Source organism: Trematomus bernacchii, unplaced genomic scaffold (genome assembly GCF_902827165.1).
Source record: "Trematomus bernacchii unplaced genomic scaffold, fTreBer1.1, whole genome shotgun sequence".
Classification (NCBI taxonomy): domain Eukaryota; kingdom Metazoa; phylum Chordata; class Actinopteri; order Perciformes; family Nototheniidae; genus Trematomus; species Trematomus bernacchii.
In genome coordinates, this window is record NW_022987689.1 from 7508104 (window position 1) to 7521834 (window position 13731).

Below are 13731 nucleotides of genomic sequence, written 5' to 3' on the forward strand. Positions count from 1 at the left end.
CCTCGTGTGGAGATAAATGTAACCAGCAGTCCTCACCCCCAGCAGAAGAAAATCCAATTCTCTTTCACTTTTATCCCTGAGACTAATGTTACTGTCAAAGAAGACACCACCACCAGAGACCAGGCGACTGTTTGTGTGTGTGTGTGTGTGTGTGTGTGTGTGTGTGTGTGTGTGTGTGTGTGTGTGTGTGTGTGTGTGTGTGTGTGTGTGTGTGTGTGTGTGTGTGTGTGTGTGTGTGTGTGTGTGTGTGTGTGTGCTGCAGTGAGATAGTGAATTCATTTAAGGTGATGTATTGCTGTCTTTACCTACAATCTTACAGTAGGCCTTGCTGGTGTTGTTCCTGCTTTTTCGTGACAAGCTTTTGAGCCCTCCTCCTTTCTTCTCCTTTCCCTCTTCTCCTTTCCTCCTCCTCATATTTCTGTCCTCTTTTCTTCCCTACTCACTTCTCTTTTTACTTGTTCCCTCCATCTTTCTTTTCCCTATTTTCCATTTTAAACCTTTGCTTGTTTTGTCCAATTTAGTTTAAACTCTTTAATCCTCGATTTGTTCTCCATTAATTTCTTCCTATCTTAACTTATTATTTTTTTAATTCAGGTCACAATTTAAATTCAATGGAGCTTTATTGGCAAGTTTTTTTTCACACAAGTTGTCAAAGCATTGTGTATGAGCTCAGTTCTTGGCAGGAGATGTCATAGTTCACATTTCGGGGAAAATTCTACTTTTTCCTATTCACTGTGTTCTTTAAGAAAGCATTATAGAGGAAGGCGCTTCCTGTCTGCTACTCTTTAGTTTCCCCCTCTCCTGATGTCTTTATCTCTCCCCCAGGTTTTTACCCAGCATCTCTAAGGTCTGATGTGGGAAATGTGACCTATTCATCACAACTGACATAGTCTGTGTTAACAAGCTCTCACATACACGCCATCTTTTGTAACGCACATGCATGTTTTCTGTGATTGGCAAAGCTCAGCTATAGGGGGGTTGTACCTAGGGAGAACGCTGTAAAAGGACAACTGCTGTTGCTGTTTTTGGTGTGTGTGTGTGTGTGTGTGTGTGTGTGTGTGTGTGTGTGTGTGTGTGTGTGTGTGTGTGTATACATGTGATTGAAGGTGCTTTGTTAATCATTTGTAAGCCCCACCAGATGCAATGCAGGGGACTACGGTGCGCGGGGCCCGTCAGTCAACCACCCCTTCTTCACACAAACACACACTCATGCAGGTGCAGGTGCACATAGCGATCCCACCACAACCCCTTTCCCCTTGAGGCTGATTAGTATTCATGAGATCTCCGGAGGCCCCCTAATACACACACACATATTCTGGTGGATTGGTCCATTCTAATTATCTCCTGGCGTTTATGGAGAGGGCTGATTAGAAGCTGTCAGTGTGACTGATGACGACATGCCATGTTATCCCCAAGAGACAGTCAGAGAGGGAGGCTGGTCACAGCTGTGGACTCCACTATTCCTCTGTCCTGGTCTCTTTATGGTGGCTGTCTTTGTTCCTTGTAATTCTGCTCCACTAACAACAGCCTTGTTATCTGCCTCCGTAGGTAAACCAGTGATGATCATAACGGAGTTCATGGAAAACGGATCTCTGGACACTTTCCTCAAGGTGAGTAACCGCTCAGCTGGAGGAAACATGGAGCACACTTTTCCTTCAAGGTTAGGGCTGCAAGTCTTAACAAAGGCCATGCTGAAAATGATGTCCCAGCTGTAATGTGTAATGTTTGAAATTCCAACAACCCCAGATTGCTTTACTTGAGGGCACATTCTTTTAAAAAGTATAATAAGAGCTTCCTGACTGAAATGGCCTTTCATTTTTTGTTGGCAATAACACACACAAAGTTTTACACCAAGGGCTTGAGTTAACAAGGAGCCATTCCACGTTTTGGACCACCTTTTTACACGCTGTCACCACATTATGAGTGTGAGTAAAAATAGTTTTAGAAAATTGGAAAAAGGACATAACTGTTAGAAATAAAACATTATTTCTGGTATGCAGCTTTTTCAATATCAAAAGACAACACAACCAGTGTACGTAGACAAATAATTCATCAAATAAGTGTTGTCTTGCAGTAATTCTGTTATTATCAAACAGTACATACAGGAAGGTAGTGTTGATAGTATGGTATATTGAGTAAACATACTTTGTTCTTAGTGTGGACAGAGAAAAGGATGGGAACGGGGCGTGTGTGGCGTAGTGGGTTGTCCGTAGGTGTTCGGATTAAGGGCTCACAGGTTCAAACCCCACTGCAGTCAGCATGTCGTTGTGTCCCTGGGCAAGACACTTCACCCCAAATTGCTCCTGTGGGGATTGTCCACAGTATTGAGTATGTAAGTCGCTTTGGATAAAAGCGTCTAACAAGTAACAAGTAACATGTAATGTAATGTAATGGAACAGAAACAGTCAGAGGGATGTTTGGCCTCCCCGCAATGTTATCACCTGATGGTTGATACTAGGTCTATGAAATGAACTTAGTGACTACATCCCAGGGCTGAGAAAAGCAGCACACTGCTGACAAATAGGCAATAAAGCAAAGAAAAGTATATTGCTTTGTGAGCAACATTTCGCTTTGTCAGGGGATACAAAAATGAACAGCTCATACAGTCAAGACAGCAACTGAGAAAAAAACATTGAAAATAACCTCTCAATGCCAAAGTAATTCCAAAGATATCTGCATCATTACTAAATACAGAAATATAGTCAGCACACATATTTCTAGAGACATTTATTTAGCTGAAGTCTCAGTAAAAGACAACAATGGTTAACTGAATAAAATGTAAGTATAAATTCATTTTTGGTGTATTACAAAATGGAGTCCTAAAGGCAGACATTACCCAAGGTTATTGCTGAATCCCTTATCAGTGAACAGACTTAAACATCTAAGGAAGACTGTTATTGAAATCGACATTATGACAAGAGTTAGAGGAGCCTGCCACTCAATACGTCACAACATGAATTTATGTTTTTTAAGAATTACTCTTAAAGCCATCCTATACAGGAAATCTAATGTATTTTCTCATAATTTACACAAGGTTTTGAAGTATTTCAATTATTTTCACTAAAGTATTGATCCCTAGTAGAAGCAGAAAACAATCAAATAATGTTGTAAATGTTGATTAATGTGTGATTCATGACTCCTCTACTTAGACATAATGCGGCAGAAGAAGCAAATGTAGCAGTGTTGATGAGGAGCCCTGCATTTTGCATACACAGATGAATAGCCCGTTGCAGCCCTGGTGTGCATCACATTGAAAGTCCCCCTGATTCATATTCAGAGTTGTTGGTCAGCCAGTAAAATCACTGCAGAGCTCTAAAACCATTAAGCCTGTGATGATAGGCCCATCGCTAAATAGACACCAATCCCATCAGCAACACTGAGCAAAAAACTGAATGAAATCGGACATATTAAAAGGGCCTGAAACACGTGCACACACAACATCACACATACACCCACGTGTGTAGTGTGTTACAGTATGTATTGTAATAACGGTCATAAAGATTGTCCGCAGTGGCTCCATAAAATGATGGGATTTTATGGGTTTTACAACTCATCCGTGCGCCTGGCATCCATATGTGTCTTTAATTACGCTGACCATTTATTAAGTAGTTGTCCCTCGGAAACAACAAAACCACGGCTCTATTGGAAAAGCTCTTCCTCTCTTAGCTTCCTTGTTTCTACCCGCTGTACCCTTTCTATCATTTCTCTTTGTAAGTGTCTCCTTTTAGTTTTCTGTTAAAAACTTAAGTAAGGTTCAAGAACTTGTCAAAAGGTCTCGTTTTCTATCATCACCTTACTCATCTGTCTCCTTTATCTCCTTGTCTAACCCCCCTGCCCTGCATTTGTCTCCTCTCTCTCTCCTTGCCCCTTCCTGGCAATGCAACGTGGTGGGCAGATTGATAGAGGAAGTCTGTAGGTTTGTTAGACAGTCCAATCAATCAGCATCTCACAAAACCACCGGCTAATTAACTTACTCCACAGCTGCCGAGGGAGTGAGAGAGAAAGAAGGATCGCGGTAGGGGAGGAGGGGTGCACAGATGCAAAAAGATGAGGGAAGATAGAAAGATGGATGAGAACTGATTCAAAGTAATACAGAGTTCTCTGTCTGAGACAGTGACTGAGGACAGACAGAGACGAATGGAGAGGACGAAGGGACGGAGAGAAGGAGAGATTATATAAAGGAGAGAGGGTGACTGATAACATGGATGGCTTTTTAACGGGGACCGTTGGCCCAGGGCAGAAATAATTGGCAGAGGAAGGTGAACCGGACTGTCATCGATCAACAGGCTCTTCTCTCTGCCAAAGACAGATCAAATCTGAAACCAAGAGAGCTCTACTTGCACACGCCGTCAGTGTTGGAGAGGAACGTTTTGTCTGCTCTGTCACATACAATCCTCTGCCAGTAGGAGATTTGGGTGATCCTCAATTGACCCAAGGGAGGAGAACTTTATCCTCTGCTGGCCACCCCCCAGAGAGAGGTCAAAGCCCAGGGTTAACAAGAGCTGGAAAGGATTCAAAGTGCTTTCACATAGCTCCTTAAAAGCAGATTGGTGCCAAAGATGCTTCTATCCTCGTTTAAACCTTTACTTCCTGCTGAGGCTGAAGAGGAAGACCTTAATACCCTAATGTTGCATCTTAATGTCAACATTCAGACTATGTGCTGCATATTCATTAATCTCCCCCTCTTCTCTTCCTACAGAAACATGACGGGCAGTTCACGGTGATCCAGCTGGTCGGCATGCTGCGTGGCATCGCCTCAGGTATGAAGTACCTGTCGGACATGAGCTACGTTCACAGAGACCTGGCAGCTCGTAACATCCTGGTCAACAGCAACCTGGTGTGTAAGGTGTCCGACTTCGGCCTGAGTCGAGTTCTGGAGGACGACCCAGAGGCTGCCTACACCACGAGGGTAAGACACACACATGCTGCCGCTGTCATGAACTAATGTTGTCTCCATTTACAGTTGACCCACCCATTGACCTCTACATAGTTCATTTCAGTCAATACAACAATGCAACATGCACAAAATAAAGAAGTTGATCTGACCAAGTATCAATTTCTCTGGAAACAAGATCAGAGCTGATAGCAAACTTGAATACCAAAAGGAAGAAAACGTAGGAGACACAGACAGATGTTCAGGACAAAGTTGACTAATCTCAATTTCACCAATTTATTATTTTTATGTCACAATAACATAGCTAACATTTTGGCCTATTTGGCTTGTTTGACATGGCCAAAGTAAATTGGTAGAATTGAGATGAGTCAACTCTGTCCTGAAGATCTACATGTTTGCTAACTTTTTACCTAAGGGGTTTTTAAGTTGTAACTTTATAAACTTAGGTTGAGCTCCACAGAAAATACCTTGAAGGTTTATTATTTCTAAAAACCCTTGCCTCCACTTAGGTAATATTCCCATTCATACGTATGAACTCAAACAATAGATGCTGCTCTTTACATTCTGGCAACCTCACTCCATTCAGGACTCAGAAAATGTGAATTTTATATTATATAACTTTAACGAGGTCCTTGAAAAAGATGCATGAACACATATTGCTCCGGAAATGAACTGCTTTGCTTGTTTTTTATAATAGAAATGTTGGAAAATAACTTGCCGAACGGAATAAGTACATTATGCTAAACACACTAGAAAGCTACAGTCATATGTCCATATGTGACAACTGACCTGACACCCATGATAATATCTGGAACTTAACCTGAATAGAATGGATTCACACAGACGACTCTTGGTCAAAACATAGGGCTCCAGAACTGAGTTACTGCATTAGGTTTTCTCAACAGTTTAAGTTTTGTATGATACTGTGCAACTGATGAAGCCCGCGTTACACTGTCCCGAAATTGACACCCGATGGACACACGATAAGGGAAATGTTCAAATTCGGCTCTGATCGTAACAACATCGGGCCATTCGTGAGGGCATCTTAAGCCATCGTATGACCGCCGGTGGAGTTTCTCAGGCTCCGGCAGCAACTTCGTGAGCGGCAACTTCGTAAGGCACTCGTGAGGGCATCTTGTCAAATCGTGTCATCTTCGTGTTATCATCGGTGCCATCGATGATAACAAGATGCCCTCACGATGGCCTTACGAAGGGCAAAATTGACACACAAATTCAACACGAAAATGAACCTTCGCAAGGTCCTTCGGCAATTTTTTGGGCATGCCAAAGATTTTGCCACCGCTCACGAAGTTGCTGCCGGAGCCTGAGAAACTCCACCGGCGGTCATACGATGGCTTAAGATCGGGTTGTTTTATTGCACAACAAAGTCATGTAAACATATTATGTAAATAACCCAATTTGTGTTCTGTGAAACTGAAAAGGATATAATATATTATTTTGAAGGCGAGTTGACAGGAAGTTGTTGTTGCTATGGAAACAACATTACGGAGAAAACGTAATATCTTCTACATATAAAGACGGATAAAGTAAAGAACAAAGTCTGAAAATATCAGTACAGTATCATAGTACTTTAACATAATTGTTTTTGTTACTTTCGTTGCAGTCTTAAATGTAATGTAAATGTTGCCTTTGTGTGTGGTTCGGGGCCATCTTCGTGCGAAATTCACAATTCCATATTCGTGTGTCCATCGGGTGTCAATTTCGGGACAGTGTGACGCGGGCTTAAACGTATACAGTTCAAAAAACTAAAAGCATACACAAAAGCAAGCTTTATGTTTTTCCTTCATATGTTCAATTCAAAGAAGTCTTTGGTAACATCACCATCCTCTCACAGAGCACAGAGAGAATGAAGAAACTCAACCGTCAGTGAGTTAAACCACTGCGGAGTAACTCATCTAAAATGCCCACAAGGAGATGGCATTATTCATATTCATAGGAAGTGTTGGGGATGTTATTTTTAATATGGCATTAGCATTGCCCTGGGAGGAGTGTATCAGCCGCTGACTGCTCTATTGCAATCACACACACACACCCACTGATGTCAGGAGACCTAGATGGAGAGCTGCAGGCATGAAGCGGGGGAGAAAGGGAGAGGCCGAGGCGGAGATGGGGAAGAGACAGAGAGAGAGGAGTGTATATCAAATAAGACTGAAGGAGGGAGAGAGAGAGCGAGAGAGAAAGAGAGAGAATAAGAGAAGGCAGGGGAATGATCCAGAGAGAGCAGTTAAGAGAACAAAATAAAGAAAATGGGGTGGGGGTGGAAACAAAAGTACAGTGCCGAGTGACTTGGCAGCTTTGTCTTTTATTTGACTTTGACCAAGCAGAGATGGGGAATGCTAGGTGGTGCAGAGGCAGCTGCCGCATGTTAAAAAGCTCAACTGAGCCCGAAAGAGGTGTGGTGTACGTGTGTGAGTGTGAGTGTTGGCGAAGCGAGAAAGAGAGGGCGGGGTATCTTACTGCCTATTGTGTCCATACTGTGGGTTTTATGGAATCCTTTTGATCTGTGCATCAACAACAAAGGCAGGAGCAGCATGGAGGAGGAAAAAAAGATAGAAAAGAAAGTCAAGTGTAAGAATAAACACTGGAGCAAGGGTAACCCTGTGTGTTGTTAGCAGATTAGAGACAAGTGTGTATCTTTAAGTGCTCTGTGGTTAAAGGCAACGCTGCACCAAGATTCTCCGCAGCCACCATGTTATAATTTGATCTGACAGCCCTGCTCTGGGTTTATTATAGCCGCTAATAAACATACTAATGAAGCAACATATTTACACCATTACAATATAAGAGTGTGCTGACTGTGTTGTAAACCATCTGCAGGGAGGGAAGATCCCCATCAGGTGGACAGCTCCAGAGGCCATAGCCTACAGGAAGTTCACCTCAGCCAGCGATGTGTGGAGTTACGGTATCGTCATGTGGGAGGTGATTTCATACGGAGAGAGACCCTACTGGGAGATGTCCAACCAGGATGTGAGTCACAAACACCATGTCGCAGTTAAAGTAACACATGTTTTTCTCCATCTTCAGCTAAATTCTTAACTATAACAATGCATTTTCCGAGATATTCTTATTTCCCTGATCACAGAACTTGATTTTGTCTCCCTGCAGGTGATCAAAGCAATAGATGAGGGCTACCGTCTCCCCGCTCCGATGGACTGTCCTGTGGTTTTGCACCAGCTCATGTTGGACTGCTGGGAGAAGGGACGCAGCGACAGGCCAAAGTTTGGACAGATCGTCACAATCCTGGACAAGCTCATCAGAAACCCGGCCAGCCTCAGAGAGCTGGCCAACAGCTCAGAATGGTCAGTGGGAGAAAGCTGTAAATGCATCCCTTTCACTGACATGCACATGCTATAAGCATCCAAGGATGTCTTTTGTTATCACATCTAAAGTCAATATCATTTGATCAATCCGTTTTTTTCTTCTTTAATTAGATTATAGGAAGATAAGTGCATGCATAGAAGACACCATTACTGATCTTATTCAGTTTTAAATAACAAACTTGAAGTACTACATTTGTATCTTTTGTCTCACCCAAGTTACATTCTCAATGAAGAGGTAAGTATATAAGGTTGTGGGTTGGCATATACATATTCCCATATGCAGTTGGATTGCACAGATCCCTAAAATATCATTATTTTTTACATTTTACACTTCAGGCTAACAGGGTTAGAACCAGAACAGCATACAGAGTGGGCAATAGAACATGTTTGAGTCCCTTTCAAAGATGATAGAAGACAAAATAACAAATTCCACCACAACCGAAAAGACAACTGGGACTCAAGAGCACTGCTAACAAAGGCCTACACACTGAAGACACACATAACAACGTGACCAGAAAGAATAGTCTCATAGACTATAGCATGCCTTTAATGGAACCTTATACAGCATGGTATGTAGAAGCACATTGTATCTAAGAGCTGATGCAATTTGTTCTACAAGGTATTAAGTTTGAGCATGCAAATGACTAAACACAGAGATCATTTATATCAATTTATATTAATGGTAAGCAAGCAAACAAGTCAAAGGGTCCAACAAGTAAAGTCATGTTCGCACGTCCTTGTGGGCAGTGGGGGGATAAATCATTAATCATACTTACCCATTAATGGGTACATAAAGTTACAGTTAATGTTTTCTTTTCACAGTGGATTTGAGTCCGTCTTACTGCAGTTGTTGCAGAAGGAAAACAATTCTGCCAAAGTGCAGATAGAGCACCATGATTGAGCATTAACTGGCTCATCAGTGTGCTGCTGACACATCCTTATGCTCTAGAGATAAATAATTGACCTCAGCACCAACCAGAAACTTCTATTTGGCCACTCAACAGTACAACATTTCATTAAGTTGTGAGTGTGCTTTGTATCCCAGCAGGGAGGACCCGACCACCCCAGAGTTCAGTGTGAACACAGTGGATGAGTGGTTGGAGGCCATCAAGATGGGCCAGTATAAGGAGAACTTTTCCAGTGCTGGATATGTCAGCTTGGACTCAATCCTCTACATCAGCGTCAGGTACAAACGGCTGGTGACTTATCCCAGTTAAATGAAACACTCAAAAAGGTCAACATTGTCAGTTAAAGACATGCTTTATACCACTCGAGTGTCATTTAAAATGAAACAAGGGGACTAACACAAGTATCTTAGACATCCTCAGCAGCTGCGTGGCATCTGAGAAACAATGTTCTTTCTCTTAATGTGTCATTAATGAAAACTATTTATTTCTGTCTTTCTTGTAGTGAATTGGCTAAAATGGGGGTGAATCTTGCCGGCCACCAGAAGAAGATTTTGTCCAGCGTGCAGACCCTGCAGACCCAGGGGACGCACGTTCAAGTATAACAGTTTCCACAGAAACACACAGTGAGACAGAGCCAAAATGGATGCTCTGTGTGAAGAGTTTCCCCACTTAAATGGAGTTGTTATGGATACTCTGTGCTCGGGGCCTCCATTGAATTTGAGACACCCTGAGTTGGAGACAACATGGACGCTTGACTCCTTCACCTCCTCGCAATTTCACCATTCTTCCTACCCTCGATGGGCACCACTGGCTTTAGCATTCAGTAACCCAGCCACCATTATGAAGCTACAAAGAGACACACGTCCAACAACAAGGCCACATCTAGAGCATCCCAGACCATTTCACTTCATATCAGCCAATAAAGAATTCTTAACAGAGGAAATGACAAAAAAAAAAAAATTAGAATATAATTATCATCACTGTCTGTGAGGTGTACAGTTGTTTTTTTTTTACTGTCATTTTGTTTCTGTTCTGAGTTTTCACCTTGAAGAGTTTAAAAAGGGTCAGAAGATATGTATATGTGTAGATATATGTTTATATGGGCTGTGTGTCCCACAAGAGTAGAGATGGACCTAACGTTTGTAATGGTGGTGAGGTTTAATGGGAGTTATAACTTAGTACTTGTATGGCCCCTTCCATTGCTCTCTTTATACAGAGAGCCAATAAGTGAGCCGAGATTATGGATATCATGAATGTGTTGGGCGGGGCGAACAGGAAAATGGACCTTTAGAGATCGACAGGGATGTAGATTTTGCCAGCTCATGAAGGATGGAAGTATGAATCATTTTAATAGAGTTTTGACCAGGACAAGGGCTTCCCTAGTGACTGCTCCCAGACACACTTCCACAGCAACTAGACCCAGAGCACCTTTGCTAGTCTGCTTGCACTTTTGATGTTTATCGGGTGCAAATAAACAGCGGAAACTGCTTAAGCTGCAGTTACAGCACAGATACATTTTTACTCTTCCATCACAAGCTGTCTATTCCAAACAACATTGTCTATTCGGCTGTCGCAGTATGATGTTGTTAGGAATATTTCAGCTTAAAAGTTTGCCTTCCCATGTTTCAGGTGTGATAAGAAAGTTATAGTGTTTCGTGTTAAGAAAAGGTGGTGCCAAGGTCATTCTAGACTAGAGTGACACTGTTGAGAAAGTGTTTATCCAGTGTTGTGCCATGTACAGTTAACATTGACATTTTCATCTGGGCAACATACCACCATTACTACTATACTCAGTCCTATCATCAGTTCAAACGGCTGGATGTTAACATAAGGCCAGTCTCAGTAATTACAATGTTTTGTTCAAGTCTTCTTTATGAAAAAGAGCATTGGAATGGACGCTTTTTTTTCAGCAAGAGGAAATATATATATACGCTGTGTAGATTTTCAGCTGTGCAACCACGAGAGGGTGAAAAGTACTTAAAAAAGATGATTTGTGCGTCTTGTACTGTCTCACATTCTTGTTATCAGTCAACCTATTTCAAGCATCACTAGTTTCAATCCATTACTGATAAGGTACATTTACAAAACAATGTTTACAGCAAATACATAAATAAATTGGTTTGTTGGTTTTTCCTTATCAGAAGGGAACTGCTGCTTTTCACATTAAATACAAGCTTAGATATGATGGGACCCTCTTTGTGTGCACTGCATTAATGGCACTGAACCTGCTTAAGCGTACTCCCAGACCCCAGTTTTAATATATGTGGTACTCTATAGGACCAACGGTGTCATATAGTACAGTATATATGATTGTATTATAGTGTAAAATATGTACAGAGTTGATTTCCAATGTTAGAATGTTTGTAATGATAACAATGATGATGACTATGATGTACTTTTATTGTGAAAAAGAGATTTCTGAAGTACTTGTTCAGGGGCGTGTCGTACAGGAGAAAATTGCAGGGAGGTGATTCGTTGGTCTGAACAAAAGGAATGTAGCATGGTGCGATGCTTCAGCTTTGATTGACAGGTGACAATGAGTGCAGTTTCTACCATAGTGTTAGAATGAGTAGAATGGACTTTCCTTATTGATTCACTGGCTTCATTTGCATACGTCCCTTAAACAGTAATTACAAGCACTTTCCACCCACAAAACAACTTGTTAAAGTGCTTTCTTGGTGATATAAAGATGGAAAAGGGGAGGTTGAGATAAGAGAGGTGCTCAAATTGATGCATTAGCTAAACCCCTCCACAAAGCAGAAATTATCCAATCAAATCTTGGCAACTATAACTAGGCACGGCAGACCTGTCTAGCTTTGCATTCTTCCGCATGCTGAAGCGACTCGCATGCAGTAACAGCTTGTAACTTGGCATTTAAAGAGTTTCCAGGGTGTTGACCTTTTGTTCAACCGTTCCTTAAACGCAACAGCAAAAGCATAAGGAATGGATTTAACAGTTTGTTTTTCTGTTCTATAATAAACTGCATGTCGGAATAACAAGTACATCTACAATAGTATTCCAACATCGCTTCCAAGGCCAAGGTGTTGTGATGAACATGAAAATAAAACCCTGTTCACAGCAAGTTCATCAACTGAGTCGAAGCTGGTTGTGGATGCTTTCAAGAGTTTAGAGCACCATTGTACTGAGGATTCGGGGAAATGTACACCAAAGCAACACCCACCTTATATTACCCAATGTAACGTTACATTTTCCCTAACACATTGGTTAGTCCTCATACAAAGGCCATTTCTCTTGTAATGTTAAAGTAAAGGGAGGTATGGAGCCTTTTTGACCATCTTTACAGGGTTTTCATTGATTAGTTAGCTACAGCTAAAAGAGTAAATCATGCCAGTGACAGTTTTCCTATAACTCAAAATGACTGCCATTTCAAAAAGGAAAGCTTGACAGGCGTTGCAAGAGTAACTGTGGGGAACATTAATTTCCACCACTGTATAGCTTGTTACTTGTGCATTTTCTGCCCCATTGGTTCAGAATACAATACAAAATACAATTCACAGAGTCTGAAACTGTTGGTACATTCTACTCTTGCTAACTCTATGATTTCACTCAAGCGGACTACCCTTGACCGCTGGCCTTTTAGATGCCTTATTTACTGAGCTAGTGTTCTGTTGCCCTATAGAGGCGATATTAAGAGTATAGTATATGTACAGGTAGTATTTATCTGTGTTCTTAAGATGACCTCACATCAACACCCTGGTTTTGTCCCAAGACCGGCTCCAACAGCACCTTCACTATGAAGCAGAACCATGTCCCTTTTGTCCTTCAAACAGTGTAATGAATCTTAAAGCTGTAATTGCTGATTGGGAAACTATCCTTATTTATTTGAGTCAGAAGATATTTGATTACATTATGAATGTGGTTAGCCTAAAGTTTGATAGGCTGCTCTAAGTTGCAAACTATTTTCACATGCATTTTCAATCCTAATGCAAAGTCAGAATTAGAAATGTCACTCAGAAAATATTGCAAAAATGACCTCCCTTTTTACAATCTTTTACACTTAAGAGAGGTCAAAGTCCACACCTTGATTTCAACTCCAAAAAAAAGATGCCAGTTTTGTGTCACTATTCACCATCAAGGTTAACAATGTGGGTTTGTTTGCTTGATCTCAAATACAGTGTTTGTCCTCTATTCCCCACCAGGTCTGTAATGTAAGTGTTCATGAGTGATTCTCATTCAAAAAAATGCAGCTCTCTCTCTCTCTCTCTCCTCGTCCCTCTCTCTTATGCCACCTTACAATGCTTATTTGTCCCCATGCCAGTCTCCTCTGCGTTGCTTGTTGTAAAGGGTGTAGGCATTCTAATGTCTTTCATGTTGCTGTAATAAATATGCTAATATTTCTAATTTCTCACCTGAAGCCTGCAGTGTCTTTTTCTTTCACACATCCTCTGCCTATTTTCTTTCCATCACCCTCTTACAAACACACACACACACACACCAGAAGTATGCGTGTCCTTTTGTACAATCCCACAGTACAATTACACAAGGACTACCTGAATATGACGGTATCAAATTCTAAATGGCCCTACATGAAAGTGTAACAAAGCCCTCGCTTAATTATTTTTTGCAA

The 13731-nt window shown here is 41.5% G+C and overlaps 1 protein-coding gene across 3 annotated transcripts in view; it reads left to right on the forward strand.

The window, feature by feature from the left end:
• epha4b (eph receptor A4b) overlaps positions 1-13513 on the forward strand; it is an 85491-nt gene extending 71978 nt beyond the window's left edge. The window contains exons 14-19 of one of the 3 annotated variants that reach the window (XM_034137476.1): positions 1549-1610; positions 4700-4909; positions 7733-7882; positions 8021-8214; positions 9281-9421; positions 9646-13513. In XM_034137476.1, the coding sequence (XP_033993367.1) occupies positions 1549-1610; positions 4700-4909; positions 7733-7882; positions 8021-8214; positions 9281-9421; positions 9646-9745 (857 nt within the window). In that variant the 3' untranslated portion in view covers positions 9746-13513. The remainder of the gene's footprint in view (positions 1-1548; positions 1611-4699; positions 4910-7732; positions 7883-8020; positions 8215-9280; positions 9422-9645) is intronic. The other 2 variants (XM_034137477.1, XM_034137478.1) reach the window with 2 other exon arrangements.
• The last annotated feature ends 218 nt before the right edge of the window (positions 13514-13731 follow it).